This window comes from Perca flavescens, chromosome 7 (assembly GCF_004354835.1).
Source record: "Perca flavescens isolate YP-PL-M2 chromosome 7, PFLA_1.0, whole genome shotgun sequence".
NCBI lineage: Eukaryota > Metazoa > Chordata > Actinopteri > Perciformes > Percidae > Perca > Perca flavescens.
Window position 1 is genome coordinate 14841623 of NC_041337.1, and position 25302 is coordinate 14866924.

The window sequence follows — 25302 nt, forward strand, 5'->3', positions numbered from 1 at the left end:
TTTTACTGCAGATTATGCTCTCAATTAACTGATTGATCATTTTGTCTAAACAATGTGAGAAAATAGTGAAAATGGCCAATACAATTTCCTGAAGTCCAACATTATGTCTTCAAATGTCTTACTTTGTCTGACCAATAGTTCAGTTTCCAGTCACAAAAGACCAAAAGCTGCAGATCATCATATTTAAAGAGCTGGAACTAGGTAATGTTTAGGGGGGTTTTGCTTGAAAAGACTGAAACGATTAACCGATTATTAAAATAGTTGCAGACAAATTTTCTGTCAATTGACTAATTGATTAATCGACTAATAGTTTCAGTTGCTCATCTTATATTTGTTAAAGTAAGGTATCTAAAAAAGTACTGCTTCACTATCAAAACATTCCAAACATTAACCAGCCCTAAATTTATGGAAAGAGTAACTGTCTTTATCAAGGAGCCTATTTTATTGTTTTATAAGCAGAGCAGGTTCCTTGCTGTGGCTGTTTGAATAAAGGGATGATGCAGTTACCCATTAAAAAAGGAGAAGGGGAGAGGGAGAGAGAGAGAGAGAGAGAGAGAGAGAGAGAGAGAGAGAGAGAGAGAGAGAGGCCAGACACACAATACTGCTGCCCAACTGCTGCCCCACACAACAGGCCATTCTTTCAGCTCGCGCCACAACACTCCTTACAGCTGAGTCCCAGCCGCTATTCTCCTGCTGTTCCCCCTGCTCCCTCCCCATCTCTACCCTTTCAATATGGGGGAGAAGAATGAGGGAGAAGGAGGGGGGGCTGAAAATGAATAGTGGGCAAGCAAATACAATCTGAAGCGTCATTGTAGCTGGAAATCTTGTAAAAGGAATTGTACAAAAGATGGCATGGGGTTTTTTACTTATAAGAAATCACTGTTTATTGGAGAACACTGGGATGAAAAATTTAGGAAAGAGCTTTCATTTAAAGAGTAAAGCTGAGAGCAAGGAGCTAGTGCACAAGGATAGGTGACCCAGGTAGGTAGAAATGAGGGGGAGATGGAAAGATGTGGCAGACATATGTGCACACACATCCGCCATCATCACAGACACATGGCACAACACATCAGTTTATCAATACCACATCATACATCTGCATCAGCACTGATTCCCACAGTCAGTCTCTCTCTCAAAGAAAAAGAAAATCCACCTGCCTCTGTATTTCTGCCTCCTCTGTGTATATGTTTATTCTCCCCACCCAAATCCCCTCCAATCGTATCCTGGAAGCCAGGGCATCATTTATGAAGTAAATGTCACAGGTTTACCTCTACACCGCCACTGCCGCTGCTTTCCTTGTTATTCCATAGAAATATTCAAAAAGATAAATCCAAGCAGGCTAAATTCTTGTCTCCCTCTTCCAACCAAACCATCCATGGATCATCTAGTTCTCTGTGAGTGAGTGCTAGCTCCCAGCTTGTGAACTCATTCAGGCAGGCAGCTAGTAGGCAGCTGCCGTTTTTCTTCAAAGCTCCAGAAGCAGAGCAAATTAGAGGTCCAGCCCAGCTTAGAGGCTAAGCCATTGTGAGCTATTCACACTCCAGTTCCTGTCTGAGGCCAATGGCTGCAGCCCCCCTTCATACTCCCGCCTACTCTCCCTCCCTCTACCTTGTTCTTTCTCTCTCTCCCTCCCTCTACCATGTTCTCTCTCTCTCTCTCTCTCTCTCCCTCTACCTTGTTCTCTCTCTCTCTCTCCCTCCCTCCCTCTACCTTGTTCTCTCTCTCTCTCTCTCCCTCCCTCTACCTTGTTCTTTCTCTCTCTCCCTCCCTCTACCTTGTTCTCTCTCTCTCTCTCTCTCTCCCTCCCTCTACCTTGTTCTCTCTCTCTCTCTCCCTCCCTCTACCTCGTTCTCTCTCTCTCTCTCCCTCCCTCTACCTTTGTTCTTTCTCTCTCTCTCCCTCCCTCTACCTTGTTCTCTCTCTCCCTCTCTCCCTCTCTCTCTCTCTCTCTCTCTCTCCCTCCACCTTGTTCTCTCTCTCTCTCTCTCTCTCTCTCTCTCTCTCTCTCTCTCTCTCTCTCTCTCTCTCTCTCTCTCTCTCTCTCTCTCTCTCTGCCATAAATATAGACGCTTGACCTAACACATGGTGCGTACCGATAAACAGTCGGCTTCAGGCAGTTCTCCAGGGGTGAATGTTGGGTTAAGGAATGGTGTGGAGGGCAGCAGGACAAGGATGAGGGTAAGGATTCCGGATGTAGAGGAAGATGGGAGAAGGATACTGTATAATCAATGTATCATATATTGTAAAAGATGCTCCTGTTGTTTCCAGCTTGGCAAGTTATAACTGTAAAATGATGACCAAGGTTTTTGGTTTTACATGAGAGAGTGTTGGGTTGAGTTGGGTTACAGGTTGGATTTGTTTACTATGCTTTAACCAGACTTCATAAGGACCTTGGGAGATTAAGAGCCCAGTGGCAGACCATAGAAAAGCTTCCACCTGGCAGCGCAGGCCTGTACCTGCATGGACATGGACTGCTGCCCAGGCAACCTGACCACAAAACCCAGGAGCTGCCCTGAGGGAAGAGGACTGCAGCTTTCTGTTTGGATTCACATGATCCAATCTTAGCCACATGCCCTCACTGTATCACTGCTACAAGTTAAAGAATAGTAGCTCCACTGGCAGTTCTGAAATGAATCAATGAAAGTGCTGAATGCTACATTTGATGTAACTGTTCCACGTTACCTTAAATACAGTTTTGAAACGCAATAGTTTGACATAGTTTGTTTGTGTATTAAGTATTTACATCAAGCTTTGTTGCTAAATGGTAGTATTTGCACTGTGACATGTGTTACTGCTGAATAACTGAATGACAAGGTTGGACATGTTTTTGTTGCATTAACAAAGCTAAACTCAGTTTGTAGCTTGCCAACAGAACATCATTCTGCACAATTTAAATATGTCAACCTTTACAGTAAAATTACACTGCCAAATTTCTTTGTTAAAGGGAACCCTGCGACTTTTTGGGAAATAAACTTGATAGTCAAAAAGAAGATGAAAAGAACTCTTGTATATACTGTACACTGAATATGAAGCTACAGCCAGCAGAACGAAAGCAACAGTTAGCATGACTCTGTCTAAAGGTAAAAAAGTCTGCCTACCAGCACCTTTAAGGCCGGTTACACACCGGATGCATCGCACAAGCATGTCAGCTGCGTGGCGTGTCCGTTTATATTTCGGCTCCCATGTTAACAGGTTAGAGCTTACACACTGCCTGCGTGACACGCTCGAGCCGCGCCGAAAACGCGTGCCTACTAGAAATAGAACCGACACCTATTTTTGTGTGTTGGAAGCGTTTCCAGGAATATAAATGCAGATATAAATGTAATTTAAATTTAAAAACAATTGATTTTCTAATATTGCACCTGTCAATACAGAACGAAATATTCTGTAGCCTATTTTGCCGTCAATACTGCCGACATTGTCTTTGCTATAATCAAATCAGTATATATTTATGTTTAACATGGTATTTCACTTTATCAATGGGAAACATACATGTGTCCTGGCTAGCAGCAGCAGCACCGTGTCAGACACGTTTCTGGTGTGTAAAGACAGAAAAATCCACGCAGCCGACACGCAACAGAAACGCCACGCTCATGCCATGCAGGCTGTGTGTAACCGGCCTTAAGCTCACTAATGTATACTGTAGGTCATATCTCAGGGTTTTTTACCAGTGCAAAATCTGAAGAGTAAAAACAATAATTTACTGTAGGCTTTACAAGGAGCAAACACATATAACATGTTAGCGATTTCTTCCTGCTTCCAGTCTTTAAGCTAAGCTATCCACCTGCTTGCTGTAGCTTTATATTAAGCGTACAGACATGACAGTGGTATTAATCTTCTAGTCTTAACTCTCAGCAAGAAAGCTAATAAAATCCCAAAGTGTCAAACTGTTCCTTTAGGAATTACCTACATTGACAAAATGGCAGGGGTATGGTGGGTAAGAGAATAGAACATTCTTGTAACATATATAATTTACAGTTTGCAAAATGTCACTGCTCAGCTATTCTGACAACCAAATATTCAAACAGCAAACGAGCAAAAACTGTATAAGACATCCTGCAAAAACTGCACATCAGTAGACTGTAGCATTTCTTATGGATAAACACCAGATAAGGCCCTGGGATAAACAGAGTGCCCAGGAGTAAAATATGATGGAAACACAACAGATACTGTACGCTGCCACATGAACACAAAGTTCAGTGAAAGAACTTAAAGCATATCTGATTTTAGATCAAGCTGGCATCATCACACTCACTGCTTGGAGGCATCGAGGCTCACAAACACTTAGGAACTACAGTATGTGGGCTAGCTGGCTGCCACAGCAGATCCACATCCAAACCATCACAAGACACTCACAGACAGATTAGTCTGGTAAAAGACTCATAAAAGATCATAACAGAGAACTTTTGTTTAGTCAGTGAATTAGCACAGTTCATTTCCTTGACCTTAACCTCATCATAGACGCACTAGCCGGCTGTCTAAAATATAATCTGTAAATAGTTAAGAGAATTCACACTGTTTGTGTCCCATGTGGACTCCTAGTTTGGCTGAAGTATCACTTTTGGTCGAAGCAGACAAGGACTGGAGTCATCCCGCCCACGGTACAGGACTACATGAAGCATTTCTGCAGCTGTTGGACACAATAGTGGCTCATTAACCAGGGACTGATCACTTTGACCCGAGTGTCTCTGGGGTGATCCTGTCAACACATCTTTACTTGAGTATTCACAAGATCAAAAGGACGATTGTCTTACATGAGCTTGGCGAGGTAACATGAATATGTTGTGTGTGTTTCAATAACAATAATATTGTCGTGAGCTACATTTTATATTCACAATGACAGTGGTTTCTCATCAGACCACACTTAAGGTACAGCTTGTTCAAAACTCCAGGTGCAGAAACAGAAACAGAGGTTGTATTGTTGCAATGGTTTCTTCTGGGTATAACGTACCTTACCATGTACCAATGGTTTCTTCTGGGTATAACGTACCTTAAGATGGCTTTAAAAAAGGGGCCTGGAGGAGATTGCCAATAACAAAAACAACATCAGAGACCACAGCCTCCAGTGTGCCACCTTCCACCACCACATGCCAATCACAGTGAAACAAGAGGGAAGATATGCAGTCTTTTTGGCCTGTATGCAATTTATTCTAATGGTACCAAACGATGCCAGTTTGTGACTGTATCTGTAAAATATGCTAAATATGGCAATGAAAACACCAACACATGCATTAAACATAAGCCTTACACACACACATAGTCCATGTAAACACAACCACATACACACACAGACAGGCTGCACCTGTCTTTATACATCATTACTATGCAAAAAAACACATTTGCCCAGCTTCCTCAATGAGCTTGTAAGCCTTCGTTTTTCACATCCTTTGTCGTTTCCAGAGTAAATTGTGCGTTAACACAGCAGATATTTGGTCACATGAACAAAATATGAACCAAGCATATGTGAAAAGCAGGAAAACAGAAGCTGGGGCCCACTCATCCGTTATAAGAATGAATGGCCATCATTAGCATGAGACTCCCCGGCTGCACCCTGCAATGCAGCGACACACACAATGGCGAGTACCACGCTTCCCCCTGCCGTTCCCCCAGAGAAGCCCTTTTGTTTGAGCAGCATCTGGACCTGACCTCCATGCATTTGAGGCTGATGACCCCCCTCTCAGCTCCTCATCTCTTCTCCTCTCCTATCCTTTACTATCCTAACCTCCACTTAAAAGCCGGCTCTGCCTCTACAGCACCCCTCCTCCTCCTCCTCCTCCTCCTCCTCCTCCTATACCATGTCCGTTCTCCTCACACAGATACCCCCCCCTCCCTCCCTCCCTCCCTCCCTCTTCTAGCTAAGGAGAGCAGCCATCTCTTGCTTGCTGAAAAGAAGGTCTGTGTACTAGTGGGCCTTACACAAAGCCTGCAGGGTGAATTAGTAAACCAAAGAGGAAAAAGCACCAGGGCTACTGGCCATCTGTCCCTCTGGGTTGGACGTGCCTGCTCAGAGTGTGCTTGCCCCCCTCTTTCCCTCACATAATTCCCACCCCTACCCCCACCGTCCCTGATTCCCTTAGCCTATATACACAGCATCAACCACATATACACACACTCTGTGCCATGCATACATCATAGGCTTCGGATGGCGGATGGCAGTGAGAGTGGAAAAAGAAGAAGGAGAAAAAGAGGAGAGAATAAGGAGCTGCCACTTGCCTGGATGCAGAGCGAGCCTGGAGCCAGCAAATCAAGCCGTAATCCCTTTCTTTGTGTGAGCGGCAAACAGAGAAATTTGTCTCCAACAATGATTTCCCCGAGAATGGCAGTGGAGTGGAAAACAAGGAAGCACGGGAGTGAAGGACAGCGAGGAGGGAGGGGGGGGGAGGGAGAGAGAGAGAGAGAGAGAGAGAGAGAGAGAGAGAGAGAGAGAGAGAGAGAGGAGATGGAGGGTGAGAGCAGCAGAGGCAGGGAGACAGTGGGAGAAGCTAGAGTGTGACAGAGAGAGACAGAGGAAGGCAGCAGTCACCGCCGAGCCACAGGGACGCTGACACTCACTGGAGGATTTGAAGTGAAGAGAAGAGGACGACAGAGAAGAGAGCAGAAAGGGAGGGAGAGATCAGGTGGGGGGGGAGGAAAGGGTTGGTTTGCTATGTGGCTCAAACGATGGGATAACGCCGAGATAACCCTCATCCCCAAGCAGCAGCTGTAGATGTGAGAGGGAAATGAATCCCATGAGAGGGCGACTTCTCTATCAATTGTGACATTTGCCGCACATGATAACAATGGCCATCTGTAGCAGCGGGGCAATGAAGGAGAGGGGAGGAGGATGGCTTGACAGAGAAGGCGGGAGCTTCTTATAAACACACATTCACACACATGCCTCGAAAGACAAGGAAAAAAACACCTCGACCAGCGGTGGAGGAGAAGGCACCTGTTCGAGTCAAGCAAGAGGGAGCAACACATGGGCTAAGAAGGGGGGGAGGAGGAGACGTGAGAGACACAGAGACAAAGGAAACAGAGGGCTGAGAAGTGTGGCTTTTATTTGACTGGGCTTTTGTCATTCTGCCTTGTCATGCCAAGAAAACATTTGCATGTTTGTGTGTGTGAGAGAGACAATAAACAGGAGGTGGCAGCGATAGTAGGTCACCAAGAAAGGGAAAGAGGGAGGGACAGGAAGAAAGAGAAGGAGGGGTTGGCAGTATAAACATTAGACTGACCAGCATTGTGTTGTGGCCCATTTTTGCCTTTTTCTTTGTCATTACTAGAAAAAGATATAAGACAAAAACAGTCAAAGAGCCTCACACATAAATCTAGTGATATTACCTATTTTTCTTATTGTCAACAAATTCCATGAAAATACCAACAAAGAATTGATCATATTTATAAGTATTGCCCGTTTAGCCAAAGCCTGCTAGGTCTTATTCCTCTGTGCCATAGAATACTGTTAAAAAAACACATCAATGGGCCACACTGTTCCACTGGATGAAGTTCCTTTATCAACATGAACGTGGGCACTATTTTAAGCCGATCCCACATACACCATCCTGCTGCTGTAAATACTCACTAAAACACCAAATTCATGTCTGAAAATAGTATCCAAACAATTTTAACTCCTGTTGGAGTCACGTTTTCTGAGTTACTATTCTTCTGTGACCAGTTTAAATCAGTATCAACAAATGGGCTTAAGACTGAGAGCCACAGGCAGACTAACACATTGTTGGTTTAATTCTTATCATGAGATTAGTTGACAATAAGAAAAACATAGAACACTAGCCTTACCCTTTAATGTTTCATCACTACAACTACAGAGTAAGTCCATTCTGTGTTGAGTCAATGATACTTTATCCAGGGACACCCTATTAGTTTGAGATACAACCCAGAAAAAGAAGGAATATTTCCAATTAATAAATAAGCAGGGGCACTTCTTTCTGCATGGGTGTGTGCAGGTGACTATGTAATAAACAGATTGTCTCGCTTACTTCTTTTACATATACAGTATTTATACAGTATTTCTGCAAAACCGTAGGCCCTGTAGTGACTCAGATGTGAGAATACAATAGGCAGGATTTCAAGTGGTCTATACATTATACTGTGGTTATATTCTACATGCACCACTTGTACCACAGGTACTTGTTCTTGTTGACTTCTCTCACCCTTTTTATGGTTGAGAAAAGTAATCGGAAAAGTAAAAAATACTTTGTCTAAATGAGCATTCCTTATGAGGTTCCAACATTTGGCTTCTGACCCCTTAACATGAAGCAATGTATACTAGTGAATCCGAAGATGTGAAAGGATCCAGCATGTTACGTTTAGTCTGTACATTTTAGAGGCATTAGAAGGTAAATGTTTCCAGTATTTGGCAGGAAAAAAGCAAATATTATTGAAATTAAGGCAACATGTGTAATTCTTTAATCTGGTGACCCCTCAGACTGCTTTACAAAACGCCTTACCATTTTTTGGGGTTTTGTCTATGTTCAATTTTGATGTCAATGCTGTGTGTCCTCTGTGCGCAGAGGCTTTTCCATAGTCCTGTGATCTTTGCGAGAACCCAACATGTTCATCACATAATCAGGCAGGAATCTAGTTTCAATATATCAGAACATTATAATCCCAGGCAGGGCGCCGGGGGAGGCTCAGAGAGGCGGATTTACCGGTCACATGGCTGAGCCCAAGAGTAGGACAGAGAGCCAGAGATAGGGCAGAGGTAGAGAGCGAATAAGCAAAGAAATAGAGAGACAGAAAGAGAGAAAAATACATTAATCTAGTCTAGAAGCCACATTTTATTAGGTACCACTGCAATGCAAATGAACATGCACAGCCAAGCCCCAGTCCATAGAAACAAGAGGAAGTGGAATTGTGATCCCTTTCATGATTAAATCATGTCTATGCATATGTGTGATAATCAAACGCACACACACACACACACACACACACACACACACACACACACACACACACACACACACACACACACACACACACACACACACACACACACACACACACACACACACACACACACACACACACAAATCACATCCCCAATAGATCAACTGTGCCGTTTTATTGAAACACTTTAAGCCTCTAGCTTTGTGGTCATCACAACTCAAGCAACAGTCATTTTTCTGAACACAAACATGACATGAGTACAGTAGAAAAATAAACCGAGTAGAGCTGGACTGTGTCACCCACCACAGATCCAACTGTTTGTGACGCAACCAAGCCCAGCTGTGGAGTCTGGCACGGTGCTGGGTGTTTGGCTCGGGCCACACTTTTGTATATTTCACAGTTATGTGAGACAGCTACAAAAATGGTGCTCTGGTGAGGTGAAGACATCAGTGGCTTTAATCGACAGTAATGCGTAACAAAATCTACAGTGAGGAAATGAAGTGTCACGGAATAATTTATGGGCGAGTGAAAGGGAAGAATGAGATTAAGAGGAGAAGAAGCAAATATGAAAGAAGCCAAAAGAAAGTGGGTCCTTGGGGTAAAGATGAAGAAGTGATGCTGGCTAAATTCTTCAACCACATGTCCTAGTTTAAGCCCCCACCACCACATTATCATGATTATTAATATTGTTTACTCACAAGGCACAGCATGGCGATACAGATTGGCTCGGATGGTCTTCTGCAGCTCGTGGTCGGGGGAAGACTTCTGAAACCTCAGGCTCAGGTAATGCTTCAGGTCCTTGTTGAGCTTGTGACCTGGAAACAGCAGACAGAAAAAAACAGCTCAAGTAAACAAACGTCCACATCAAGAAGCCTGCTCGTCTCTTCGCTGTTTACATGCTGTGATTTCACCAAAAGTAAGGTCATGAAAGGCCGTGACATTTCTGTTGTTGAAATGCTCCTGGATACTAAAAGAGAACAAGACAGGCCTTGTTTTCCCTCCTCAGTCAATTTAGAAACACAGAGGTCCTCCAGTAAATAAATACAATACATTTGTTAAATATTGTGTTTACAATAAAATGCAATCAACATGTATTTTTCTTTTTTAAGTCCATGTGATGCAACAAGCCTAACACCAGCATGCAAACATGTTCACAGTGACAATGCAAACTTGCTAATGTTAAGTAGGGGATAATGTGGCGCAAGATTTAAGATTCAAGACCCCTCCTCAGCATTATAATACGCAATAATGACCGACACACTCTACATTAATGTATCCCACATATTACACAACTCTTACTAAAGAAATCAATTTATTTTAAAAAGATTTTTTGGCGTCTGTATTTGACGACCTGGGAATGGATTCATCATCTGGGCACCATTAATGTCCGTACCAAATTTTATGGTAAACTATTACAGTACATGTTTTTGAGATTTTTGACTATAATCCAAAAACATCAAGCTACTTGTGGCTCTAGAAGTAAAGCCAGGAGATTACCAAAGTCAACTGCAGTCATCCTGTGGAACAGTCAAATGTGTGTACACAATTTCATGGCAACCATTAAATAGTTACAGTGGTGTGAAAAAGTGTTTGCCCCCTTCCTCATTTCCTGTTCCTTTGCATGTGTGTCACACTTAAGTGTTTCGGAACATCAAACCAATTTAAACAAAAGTCAAGGACAACACAAGTAAACACAAAATGCAATTTGTAAATGAAGGTGTTTATTATTAAAGGAGGAAAAAAAATCCAAACCATCATGGCCCTGTGTGAAAAAAGTGATTGCCCCCTTCTTAAAACATACTATAACTGTGGTTGTCCACACCTGAGTTCAATTTCTCTAGCCACACCCAGGCCTGATTATTGCCACACCTGTTCACAATCAAGGCATCCTTAAATAGGAGCTGCTTGACACAGTAAGGTCCACCAGAAGATCCTTAAAAGCTACACATCATGCCGAGACCCAAAGAAATTCAGGAACAATTTTAATTGAGATCTATCAGTCTGGAAAGGGTTATAAAGCCATTTCCAAAGCTTTGGGAATCCAGCGAACCACAGTGAGAGCCATTATCCACAAATGGCGAAGACATGGAACAGTGGTGAACCTTCCAGGAGTGGCGGTACCGCCCAAAATTACCCCAAGAGCGCAGCGACGACTCATCAAGAGGTCACAAAAGACCCCACAACAACGTCCAAAGAAACCAGTTAAGGTCAGCGTTCATGCCTCCACCATCAGGAAAAGACTGGGCAAAAATGGCCTGCATGGCAGAGTTCCAAGGAGAAAACCACTGCTGAGCAAAAAAGAACATCAAAGCTCGTCTCAATTTCTCCAGAACACATCTTGATGATCCCCAAGACTTTTGGGACAACATTCTGTGGACCGATGAGACAAAAGTGGAACTCTTTGGAAGGTGTGTGTCCAAGTATATCTGGCGTAGAAGGAACACTGCATTTCATAAAAAGAACATTATACCAACTGTAAAATATGGTGGTTGATGGTCTGGGGCTGTTTTGCTGCTTCAGGACCTGGAAGACTTGCCGTGATAAAAGGAACTATGAATTCTGCTGTCTACCAAGAGATCCTGAAGGAGAATGTCCGACCATCTGTTCGTGTACTCAAGCTGAAACGAACTTGGGTTCTGCAGCAGGACAATGATCCTAAACACACCAGCAAGTCCATCGAATGGCTGAAGAAAAAACAAAATGAAGACTTTGGAGTGGCCTAGCCAAAGTCCTGACCTGAATCCTATTGAGATGTTGTGGTATGACCTTAAAAAGGCCGTTCATGCTCGAAAACCCTCTAATGTAACTGAATTAGGACAATTCTGCAAAGATGAGTGGGCCAAAAATTCCTCCAGGACGCTGTAAAAGCCTCATTGCACGTTATCGCAAACGCTTGGTTGCAGTTGTTGCTGCAAGGGTGGCCCAACCAGTTATTAGGTTTAGGGGCAATCACTTTTTCACACAGGGCCATGATGGTTTGGATTTTTTTTCCTTTAATGATAAACACCTTCATTTACAAATTGCATTTTGTGTTTACTTGTGTTGTCCTTGACTATTGTTTAAATTGGTTTGATGTTCCGAAACACTTAAGTGTGACAAACATGCAAAGGAACAGGAAATGAGGAAGGGGGCAAACACTTTTTCACACCACTGTATAGTAACATTTTACTCTGGACCGAAGTGGTGGACCAACCGACAGACTAACAGAGTGACGCAACCATCCTTAGAGCCTCAACCTTCTGGATTTGATTTATTCAAACTTTGATTTATTTCATTAGATGCTAATGAGGCAAATAAACCATATTGACAATTTTGAGTAGAGCAGAGCTATGTAACAGGATGTAACCGATTTAGAGAGAAACACAACTATTGAGACGGGTTTGTAATTGATTAAAAGAGTCTCTGATTGGCTGGTATTCCCAGGCTTACTCAGCATCCATCCAATCAGAGGTGGTGATGCTGCTGGCTGAGTCTGAACAGAGCCTCGGCACTCACAATGGGGCCAGATGGTCAGAGCTCGCTCTCACGCCAGGGTCTCATTTAGGACCATTTAATGATCTCCAAATATATCATCCATGTCTAGGAGAGCTGGCAAGCAGTTCTTGGGGGAGGTGCCATGGCCTCCTGTCGGCCTCTGCCCACAGCGGAGGAGTTTCTCTTGGCTCGGTGCTTTGAGATGGCAGGGTCAGTGTGCTGACTGGGTAGGTAGAGTTTACTTTGGAACTAATAGGAATTATAACATGGTTTAAAGTCACAGTGAAACAACATTTAGAGTGCCTTTAGCTTTTGTAATTTGACGTATTTCAGTGGGAAAAGGAATACGTGGACAGGGTATAAAGTTATAAATTGATCAGATTTGAGTGGATCACTAAAAAGTGGGTGGCTTTGCAAATACACAATGATATGATGTTATAGAAGACTGTTTAACCTCCACCCACACCTTCCTCAACAGCGTTGTTAGATCAGGAGGAGAAATTAATAAATTAGACCTCAACCACTTTCTTTGGAAGTGAAACCCAAACACCTGCTTCTATGACATTGCTCTGCTACAACAACTAATACAAGCCAATGTTAAGTAGGCTTAGTAAGTTAGTAAGTAGGTAAAAAAAATAGGGGGACTTTTTTTTAATACTTAAAAAACAACAAACAGGGACAAAGAAAAGATTATATTCGTCACGGTGTCTTCTTGAAACTCCACATTTTTAATATTGCTTATTCTTTTGCTGCAAAACATATCAATGAAAGGCTTACTTTATTTATAAATGGTTTAAAGGAATAGTTTGACATTCTATGCACTTATTGGCTTTTTTGCCGAGAGTTAGATGAGAAGATCAATACCACTTGGTAAATGTACAATAAATAATAAGCTGGAGCTGGTTAGCTTAGCATAACATTATACAACATAAAGACTGAAAACTGGGGGAAACAGCTAGCCTGGCTCTGTCTAAATGTAACAACATCCACCCACCAGAGCCTCTTAAACTCACTCATTAACATGTCATGTCTCGTTTGTGTAATCCGTACAAAAATCGAGTGTTAAAACATCTATTTGCCACTTTACACGTGGTTATGTGCTGGACTATTTCTTGGCCGGGACCAGTTGCCCAGAAATCAGCGCGGACTCCGGGAAGTTACCAACCAAAGTCTTCAGTTTATTAACTAGTCTTTAAGCTGACAGCAAATAAGCGTATATGTCCCCAAACTATTCATTTATGGTAAGATCAATATTTACAGTATATTTTATTTATTCATTTTAATAGAAGATCGGTCGGACTGCCTTCCAAGTCAGAGTTAGTGCTGTGGTTGAGGTTTGGGAGTGAAAATTCCTCTACACCAGGCAGGAAGTGCTTGCAGTTTGAGAGGAAGTGGTGCTGCTGAGACACACATGGGAGTCGGGGACAAGGACAGACAGATCAGAAAGCATCCGTGTAGCAGCTGAGAAAGTGAAAATGGTCTTAAAGCAGAGGACTATCTGTCATCTGCCCTGAGGTGTGGCCCTGTGGTGACATCATCATCTGTCAGCCTACATCCACCTCCTCCCCCCATGGGCATTACTATAAATACTGAGGCATGTAACACTGATAATGTGAAGCACAAAGTCCCAAAAGGCACAACAACACAGACATTTCATACTACAATGATGATGAACAACTATTAAATATTTAAAAAACAGTCCTCCTGATGAATTGGTCACAGAGAAACCACTGTGATGATCATAATTTAAGGTGTAAATCAGATTCCTTAACACAGCTAAGCTAATATTAGCATAGCCATGATTCTGATTCTGGTGCGAGGCATTTTCTACCCAGAAGTGGAGACACTGGTTGGTAGTCTATCTTGCTGTATTTTTCCATCTCTCCACACACACACACACACACACACACACACACACACACACACACACACACACACACACACACACACACACACACACACACACACACACACACACAGCCAACTGTGTAATTCAGTGCAAGCAAAGCACAGTCAGGTAATTGTTACCTAGCAACCAGCCAGTGCTGACGACCATCATTACGGTCCCTGCTAGGCAAGCAGCAGTCAGATTGTCAAAGGGAAAACAGATACAACACACACACACACACACACACACACACACACACACACACACACACACACACTTATATACACAGTTCCTCATTAAAAATAAAATATGTTACACATACATTAGTGTTTTTCATTCAGCGTTGTCAGTTTTGCTGGCTCAGATGCTTTCACTGAGATAAGGGCCGCTGTCAGGAACAACCCCCCTCCTGTGGATACGTACAGCGAGCAGAGGATAGGCCACCCAGGTGTCATGCTCCATCAATGAGGAAGTCATCAAATAGTCAATATTTATGAGGATTAAACCTGTGTTGATCAGAGATTACAATCACTCCACTGTGTGTGTGTGTGTGTGTGTGTGTGTGTGTGTGTGTGTGTGTGTGCGATTTCGCTAAACAAATAGCCAGATGTTATGGTGCTGTAGATGTCAAATTGAAAAATAAAAACATACTGGTATCTAGCTGCTTGACAGTTCCCCTCAGATACAGACAGCAGATTCATGGTTTGATATGAAACATTTGTGTCACAGTTCGATACATTTTCAGCTCAGAAAACAGCTCCAGAATGTGCTTCACATGTTTATTTTCAATTTATTATAACGTTCAGCTTTACGAAAGTATTACATGGTATTTGAGATTTTGAAATAAAACAATAGTTTTTTTTTTTCCCTGACCCATTTAGAGTTGTTTCCCAGCAGCATGTAACAAAAAGAAAAACAAAGCTTTAGAATCCAACAAAAACAACCAGATGTGGTGAGAAAACAGGAGATATCATCTCAGCTCCACAACCACAGCGCTGCTGATTTTGAACAAAACAATTCAGCATGTGTATTGAATGGAGATCCTTGTCTTGTATAGAATAAGATGCAGCATATTGTTACAGGGAATGTGCTGTGTACACTGTTCCCGTTAATCCACAGCTGTTGGATTCTCCTAAAATTTATATATAACAAATCTGAAGTGTGCTCATATGTTTACAAAATGGTCTTATAAGGGATTAAACAATTTATTACAAGTACACATTTGAATGATATACAATAGAGACTGCCTGTATCAGTGAGCTCTTTTATAGCACAATCAATACAATTAGGCTAATATCAGTGTATTCGTGCAAATATGTTTTTGAAGTAAATAGTCTACAAGGCATTTATATAAAAACAAAAACTACTCTAAACAGTAGTCATTTTTTTGAATGGAAATGTTATTCTTTCGGTCAGTGAAAATACTGAAAACAACTAACAATCAGTCTGTCTCTTGATGATAAGATGGATCATTTGAGTGCTTGGAGAGGATATTCTTGATTCTCATAACAATGAAATCCCTCCATCAGGGAAAATCTGAGACACCAGAGACGTTAGCATGTTGATAGATGTTTCCTGGGAGCTGAGATGTTTGTGGAGCCGGCTGTTAAAAGACTGTGTGTGGCAGAGATCGCTGCTTTTTAACCCCAGATGAGGCAGAGCAGATAGGTGTGAGGATGTGAGACCCCTGTCGTTTTACAGATAGACAGAGAGTGAGACAGAGAGATGGGTTTAACCCAAATAAGAGTGGATCCTCCATGCCTCCATGCCTCCAGTCAGCATTACATAACCTTAAATCTAGTTATGCATCCCGGTCTCATTTTGGGGACTGTGTGTGTGTGTGTGTGTGTGTGTGTGTGTGTGTGTGTGTGTGTGTGTGTGTGTGTGTGTGTGTGTGTGTGTGTGTGTGTGTGTAGGAGGGGGGTTCTTAAATATCTACGGAGATAAAGATATGATCTTAATGGTTGTCTTAGACAGTTTTTTTTGGAGAGGATTGAGCAAAATCTCTACATTATAAAACATTGCCAGCCAGACAGCAGAAGAGCACAAACATATGGTAGTAAATCCTTAAAACATCAGCAGAAGACTGCCAAGCAGCTGCAGCCTATAGTACCACATAACAGCTGTCACTACAAGTCACTGCTACTGTCAATCATACCTGTGGATATAAACATGCCAGGTGGTTACCATTTCAAAACAGCACAACACATGCAAACAGCACTCAAACATTAATTTGAGAAAACGTGTGTGTGTGTGTGTGTGTGTGTGTGTGTGTGTGTGTGTGTGTGTGTATGTATACAGCTCTGTTCATCTGCTGATTGAGATTCATCTCCCGTCCTCCAGCTCAACACTGCCCTCTGTGTCTCTGAGCCTCACCACTGAAAGCCTGCTTAACACATACACCGTTACCTTAGCAACCCAGAGCCAACCAGCGAATGAGATGAGCAATGTGTGGTCATTATTGGCTGCTGCCCCCTTGTGGTGGATCTTAAGTCTATAAAGCTGAAAAAATAAAAGACCTACAAATGTCTTCAAAGATGTGATTCTCAATCCCTGTTGGAATTTAAAGATTCAAAATAAACTTTAATATCTTAAAAGGGACTTAAAATATTTACTCAGTACTGTCCTTCAGAACAGTTTTGAGGTAGGCTACTTATTTATAGCTATTATAAACATAACTTTATACTTTTACTTCACTATATTATATAAAATAGTTAAAATTAGCTCAAAATCCACCAGCTGTAACATTAATTCTTATGTATCAATAATAATATTTGAATAATAGTACATGTAAGGTGCCAGTATTTTTATTGTATTTTATTGTTATGTATGTTTTGCTGATTGTACTTTTGCACGTTTACCTAAGCAAAATCTTGAATGTATAACTTTAACTTGTATTTTTTAGTGGTATTACTACTTTTACTTACAGTAAGTAAAATATACTTTTTCCACCACTGCCACACAAGTGTTTGTAATGCATCTAAAAGTAAAAAAGTAAGTCTAAAAGTACCAAACACACTTGCTGACAGGCAACATCAGTTGGATAGCAGATACAAACAACATGCAACTAAGCTGTAACAAATAAGTCTACAGGGTTTAGTAAAATATCAAAACAATGGTTTTCTTTTAAGATACAGACCACACATGGATTTGTAGGTTCATACTAGCCTAACATTATAGCTGCTCTCTGGGAGAATGCTGTACAGTTAATACTCTGCAATTGGTAGGTTACTAATGACTGCCAGCAAAATACATATTACAAGAGAAGATGGGCATGGTAATACTGAGAATGGAAACATTCTCAAACAAACTCTTGCTTTACCGCTAAAACTAAATTGTTACTTCACCCAGCTTCTGGAGTCACAAAAAAACCCAAAAGGATGCTAGCCAAGAGAGTCCGTATGCATGCGTCTAGTCAGTGCAGCGGTGGTCGACACATGTTGAGAGGAGCTCAGGTCTTGTGTGTCAGGCTTGTCTTTGTGTATTTCTCTGTCCCGTGGAAGTAGCCGCTGGCAGCGATTAGGTGTTAAATGACAGGCAGGTTGCCCTTACTATGGGTAGAGCAGAGAAGACAATCCTGCAGTGAGAGGAACACACACACACACACACACACACACACACACACACACACACACACACACACACACACACACACACACACACACACACACACACACACACACACACACACACACACACACACACACACACACACACACACACACACACACACACACACACACACACACACACACACACACACACACACACACACAATGAAGCACCACCTGTAGTGATGACAGAGAGGATTATGGTGCAAGACAAGACGCCCTCCCAAGCTTGATCCCCTCCAGAGGGTGTTGGGCTAAGGTGACCCTGTCTAGGTGTTTGGAAACAGCCAAATACAAGGCCCGCCTCTCTTCACACTTCATGCAACATGACATTCTTTAAAGGAACAGTTTGGGAAATGTTTGCTTTCCTGCCGAGGGATAGATGAGAAGATTCATATACTGTCTGTTAAATGTGTAACCAGCTTATTTTAGCATAAAGACTGGAAACAGGGGGAAACCGCTATACTCGCTCTGTCTGAAGGTAAAAAAAAAACACAATTTGTGGCTTTATAGGACATATGTGCTTTCTTTGTTTTTTGCACAGATTAAACAAAAATATAACCTATTCAGTGAGTTTTTTAAAAAGGTGCTGGTAGGTGGAATTTATTACCTTTAGACAAAGCCAAGCTGGCGGTCTTCTCTGTATCCACTTGTTATGCAGAGCTAAGCTAACTTGCTCCATCTTAATTTGTAGTGTAACCTACAGATATGATGTGGCATCAATCTTCTTTCCTAACTCTTAGCAAGAAGGCAAATAAACATATATCCCAAAAAACTATTTCTTTAACACTATAACTAAGCAGAAGATACATCAGATGTGTTAAACAAAGAGCATTGTTGCTCAGAACTAGAGAGATCTCAGAAGGGATTTCACAAGCCTGGCTGTTATCACATGTTGACTAAGACGGCTCCACTCTGTCTGCGTGCTTCTATCTGGTGTGGTGCTGCTGTGGCACAAGAGGAGCAACAAAATAAAACACAATTACAGACACATAATCAGACACTGATTGTCCATTACAGTTTCTGTATTTCTATGAAACCATCTTCTAAATCTTTAAATTGCCCTCTTTGTCATCGTCCCAAGCCACCTCAGGCCGATAACCCAGAGCTCAAAATGAGCACAAAGAGACGGCATTTCCTCCAGAGGACAAATAATATTGTATTTCCTTTGGCCTATTCCAAATAATGGCCACAGAGTAGGAACTGGAAATGCTGGTTCTTAAACAGTAAATTCCATTGTTTCAGCAGCTTCCTGTGGGTCTCAGGACATCCCGTCGGTCAACACTACACTCTCCAGTTACGGATGAGAGCATTTAACTCTACATTATCCAGCAATATAAGGAGGGGCCGTCTGAGACAGTTGAACATCGGGATGGATGCAACAGACAAAACTAATCAAATACTTCTGCGCTCAGTAATGGGTTTCACTCAGCTCTCTTGGTGTGAAAAAGATAGCTGCAATCTCCAGCTTTTTTACAGCCATTATCCCGGCTGAAAGGTCATGACAGCTGATACATAAGACATCATAATGATGATATTAACCACGGGACACACTTGTTTTTTTTTCTCATGTCAATTAAACACATACACACTCTCCCTCTTCTTCTCACACACGGCCACGCAGCCTGCAGCCACGTAGCCTGCCACGAGCCCTGCCATCAACGTTGCAGGAGTGGAGAGGAAAAAACAAAAATCAGAGAGGTCCTGGACTGGTCCTCTGCCTTCTTCTTCTATAATTATTACCTCCATAACCAGCCACACCCAGAGGTGCTTTCATGTTAATCAGTGTTCAAAGCAGTGTTCAGTGAGAAACCTCACAGGAGCATCAAATCAAACTCAGTCATATTCGGCAGAAAAGACTCTTTGTTTTTTTTGTCCTGAATTCCTAACTTACAATACCAATCATTATGAATCAGAAGACTTAATGTCAGTGCATCATTTTTATCAATAGGCATGCAAATTGTATCTACTTTACATAACTGCTGACCATATTCCAAAGTGTATCATAGCTTTTTAGGTTGGTGAATGCTTTTATCTGGTTTCCAGGCTACAAATGGTATCAGTTAAATTTTAGTACGGTGGGAATATCATCTTAAAGAGATTGGAAACAAAGCTAAAATAAATCAGAGTATTTTGACAGAAGCTCGTTTTTAGCTGATCTCCAGAGGTTAAACTACTCTCCTTGTTGCAATGATGTCAAAGTGTATTCCAGGGTGTGTCAGTGCACCATGCACCACACCTCTGTCCACAACGTGAAACAGCCTTCAGCATTTTATTTTTTGGGGTTTTGGTTCCCTTATTTTAACTGTCTTTTAAGTAAGGTTATAATTTCCTGGTGATATATCGGAAAACACACAGGCTGCTTTGAAAAGTCATCCAGGCCGGTGCATTCAAGTGCTTATGGGAAGCTCCAAAATTCAAAACCTGCAAGTTACCGGCCATAATTTCATGTAAGAAGTTTCCAATTTTGCAATATACTTTTCATAGCATTTACATTGCCTTGTTTTGTCTTCTGAAATTTGTTTTGGGACAACACGGCTCATGAATGCCATGCTGTCACCATGTGCGACACAATAAAAGAAATAAAACAGTGGCATGATCAGAAACATGTTGTATTACTATTTTGCAGACAAGGCTGAAAGGATTAGACCATTACCCCAGAAAATCTACTGACAACAAGCAAAAATGCCAAAAATTATATCGTTGATATTAAACTGAATATACAGTATTTGGGTTTTGGACTGTTGGTCAGACAAAACCAGCAGTTTGAATATGTCAACTTGTGTTCTGGGAAATTGTGTTGGACATTTCTTTACTATTTTCTAACATTCTATAGATTTATCAATTAATTGAGAAAATAACCAATATAAAAATAAAAAAAATCGTTAGTTGTCGCCCTAGACACAATAGTGCACTTGTAAAAGGTGTGCTCCAGGTTGTTCCCTTTAAACACTGGTTTTGGGTTGAATATTGGACATGCAGAAACATATGGTTTATGTGAGGAGGCAGGCGGCCAGTTCTGACCCAGTTCTCCAGTGCTGTGCTGCTGAGTCAGAGTCAGCAGTGCATGATGGGAGAACTGGTATGAAGGAAGAGTCACAGACAAAGACGTACACACACAATGGCGTACACACACACACACACACGCACACACACTGAGGCGAGCAGAGGCGGTATGTTCCGCTCCAGTGCGCTGCATCTGTTCATTGCTAAATATAACCAGAGGAACCCAGGCCTACCGCTCCCTTTGCGTTGTGTTAATAGCTGAGTAGACCAAAGGATGGAGGAAGAAAAAGGAGGCAGGGAGGAGAAAGAAAGGTTACTGTTATTGTAAAGACTAAAACAACGAGTAAAATCTTGAGAGGGTCAATCTTGAATGATGTGTGCTCCATCCCAGATAAACACAGATGCTGCTTATAAATTCTGTGCCCAAAAGTATTTTAACACAGACTAAACATTGAAACTATTTCTGTCAAATACTGGAATACTAAACTCAACAGACTCCAGACGGCAGGATCTCCATTCTCATCCCCTGGGTTAATTTTTAAAGTAAAGGAAAAACACGTTCTTGTGCCAGGTTTCTAAAAATATAATGCACACAGAGCAGCTATTTTAATGCGTCCATTGTATCGTTTTTTCCTCCCCTGGGCAACACGTGTAAAAACACTGAATCCTCCCTGTCGCTGATGGAAAGCATCAAGCTTCAGTCGAGCATGTCATCAGTTGTAACTGGCTGCCTCTGTTAAATGTCATTGCCTGCCTGGCCGTCACACACAAAGACCCCCTCTGTGATTAAAATCCTGTCTTTTAAAGGAGTCAATGACCACGGGCAATGAGACGGAGAGGAGATACGCGTCCCCATCCTCCCTCCCCTCGGCTGGAGCAGCAGCAGACACCTCACATCATCACACCACATGGACGTGTCATCATCACCAGTCGGCTAATTTGATGAAACTCACAATAAAAGACGAGAAATTACCACATTAGGCTTAAATTATAGCGTATATGCATCTGGATGAAGGATTGGAAAAGGAGAAGCCTTTCCATTGAGTGTAATAACCACTAATTTCTACCTTGAGAGTTGTAATTGAAGGGGCTTCTTGTGCAGTTGATGTGGCGCACAAACAAACCAGTGGCGTTGACTTGAAGGGGACACTAGAAGATGGGACATCCAGTGACCTATATATCTGACTCCTCTGCTGTGTTAAACCAAACATTCATTAAAATATATGGAACACCCACTTTTACAAAAATAGCTTTTCTAACCGAGTGGCTATCCATCAGATATGCAGAGCTGTGGAGATACAGTAGCTGACAGACAAGAGGCCCCACAGGGAGGTTCATTAAATAATCTGTCATGTGAATTTCCTCAGTTAGTTACCAAAGGATGCTGTTGCCAGTATTTTGTGCTTAGAGGATGCACTATTTCAGAAGTGCCAGCTGGGCATGTTTGTTGGAGGATTTAGCTTATATGCTAAAAAAAAAAAAAAAAAAAAAAAAAAAAAAGGGTTCTCAACCAGAAAGTGAAGCAACATTGCTAAGAAATACAGTTTTTATAGTGGAGTTCAGGAAACCTGCTTTCAAACAGACGGGGGAAGAAAAAAATGCAAAAATGATTCACTTACAGTGTGGCACACGTCTAAGTCTCTATCAAAAGTGTGTGAGAGCAGAGATAACACACAGCAGGCTGACAGCAAGGAGCAACAGCTGAGATAAGATTAAAGAGAGACCTTGGATCTTAGCAGCCGGCAGTGTTGTTATCACACTGCAAACCTTCATAGGTGCAGTACGGCCTCTTCAGAGTCTGACTTCACAGTCTCTTCAGAGTTTTCAAGTCTGGCTTACCGGATGCACAGGAATGGGATAATGGCAGGCATTCTCCTTCCCTTTCACTATAGAAATGCAAACAAGCCAATGCATTTTTTGCCCTATTCCAGAATGATATGCGATGTAGACAGACCATACTCCAGCATTGACATGCTGTGGAGATACTGTAGATCTGGCTTTGCAAGACCATTTATTAAGTAAAAACATGAAGTTTCAAGGGAAAGGAAACTGTTTTGATCAAACCTAAACATCCGACCAATCAATCAAACAGTATGCGAACAGCAAAAACGGCTAACCAAACTTAGGGTGCCATGCACTGCTTCCCACTTTTGGTGATGCAACACGATTGATTTGTTGGGTAAATCTACCCAGTATCCCCATGGGTGACAATATAACAGATGGTCCAAAGAACAATAGTCACTGCACTGTGCAATTGATATTGCAATATCACATTTTGTCAATATCGTGCAACCCTAACACTCACACTCACACACACACAGTGTCCATTCCACATATTTAAAAGTCCAGTATGCTTTATGGCAGTTAGAAAAGCGGATGTAACTGGTTCTAGTACAGCATCTTGCATGTTGAGTGCCTAAGACCACCTCATTGTGCTCGTGTGAAGACACTATAATTTAAAAGGTGAATGTTTCTCTGTGTGTGATGTTAGACTGCAGCCACACACTGTACATCCTTCAAAAACCACACTCTGTCAAACCATCAAATATCTGACCTTCAGGCTGTAGGAAATCGCACCGAAGACAGAGATTATTGTGAGACATTTGAGATGGAAGTATGACAGGAGATATCAACAGGTGATGGAGACAGAGAGAGGAAAAAGGTTTAGATTGGATGTGGAGGCCTTTTGAATAAATGACGTGATGGAGCTGCATGGGGCAGGTTCATTGTTGTGTTGAGCCAAGTGAGTGGCGATGTGGAGCAGTCACTTTAAAAAGATGAGGAGGCCTTTGAAAAGGTTCCTGGGTGATTCCACAAAAACATACAATAGCTTAGTGTCAATATTATAACAATCATTTACAGTAGAGCTGTATCAATCCTGAATCAATCGATTTGGATCGACAGAAATTTTGAAAGCAATAACTAATCTTACATAATGGTATCCCGTGGCAAAATGACACCTAACATTAATATGTTGAGATCACTAAAATAAGATGGAGCAATTGATGCAATTCTGCCTCAGCAGGGTAATTGTGGCTTTAATGAAGCACTGATTCATTGTGTGTGATGTGACCTAATAAGTCCTTGTCATTTTAGGTCTCTCTTAATAAGAGCCCCACCCTAGTTGGCAACCATATATCAGGATGGAGAATCATTAGGAATCATTAGGAATATTTATACAGGGATCTGATGGCAGAACATAAACAGTCAACTGTTCCCATTCAAGTTTTTAAAATGAAGCCAATTTCTCATTTTGCGTTTCTTCTTTTTTTAGCTGCTTTTACAGTCAAGGCCATTGTCATATAAATGGTAAAACACGATAAGTAATTCCTTCCTTCCCTTGTCCTTCAAACTGATGACAAAGAAATCCACCAGAGCTGGAGAAGTGATGACAATGGGACTGGACAATTTCCAATGCTTACCCAGACACATTCAAGCAAGTGATGAGTTCAAGGCCTAAAAAAAGGAAGGATGTGTATTAATTGAGGCCAAACATAGTAAAGACCTTGTATCTTTTTAAAAGCTGTTCCTAGTAAAACCATGCAAGATAGTAAACCAGAAAGGTATAATCCACAGGGAGGTTTTCTTCCTATTTTAAACATAAACCTGATAATCTTTTACATTTTTAAATTGGTAACTATAATTAAACCAATTAATTGTTTGAGTCATGTTTTTAAGATAAACAGCTTAAAACTAAATTAAAACCACTTCAATTGACCTGTGCTGCTAAAGTTTGTGTCAGTGAAATCTAGTTAGTTACTACTTGTTCAGAATTCCTCAGATTATCCCGTTTATATTCCGAGCTCACCGTTCAGGTTTTAAACTAAGAATAAACTTTTATCACTGAGATAATAGCATGGCCAAATGTATGGAGTTAGAATCATGTCAAAACCTCACACACACACAAAACGTGTTCTACTAACGCCCAACGATTCACAAACAAACTCAGTGTGGTTTGCAAATACAAAACATCATTCAGAAACTAATGCATTTTGTTCTGCAAATAAGAAAACTACCTATCAAACAAATACAGTATGTTTTACACATAAAAAGAAACGTATTTCTTCAATGACAAAAAATATCCTGCAAGTACAAACTAAAATCTTTCAAGTACAAAAAAAAATCTTTCAAGTACAAAAAAAAATCCTTCAAGTACAAAAAAAAATCCTTCAAGTACAAAACAAATTCTACAAGTACGAAGAAAAAAAATCCTTCAAGTACAAAAAAAAATCCTACAAGTCCCAAACAAATTCTACAAATACAAAAAACTGTCATGTGACTTTTGGCACTAATTTTCCACCTTGCTGATCCACACACAAATGCAGGTAAATTTACTAACAAATGTCCTGTAATTTGCACTCCACAACAGCAGGTGGCGCTGTTAAGTCAATTTAAGCCTACCAGGACCATAGATACACGCAGATTTTTTTAAACGTT

At 41.5% G+C, this 25302-nt stretch overlaps 1 protein-coding gene across 6 annotated transcripts in view; it reads right to left on the reverse strand.

Moving 5' to 3' along the window:
• Nucleotides 1-25302, reverse strand: part of LOC114558227 (membrane-associated guanylate kinase, WW and PDZ domain-containing protein 1) — a 100512-nt gene that overhangs the window by 53999 nt on the left and 21211 nt on the right. For all 6 annotated transcript variants that reach the window (XM_028582046.1, XM_028582045.1, XM_028582043.1 and 3 more), the window contains exon 2: nt 9585-9701. In XM_028582046.1, coding sequence (XP_028437847.1) covers nt 9585-9701 — 117 coding nt within the window. The remainder of the gene's footprint in view (nt 1-9584; nt 9702-25302) is intronic.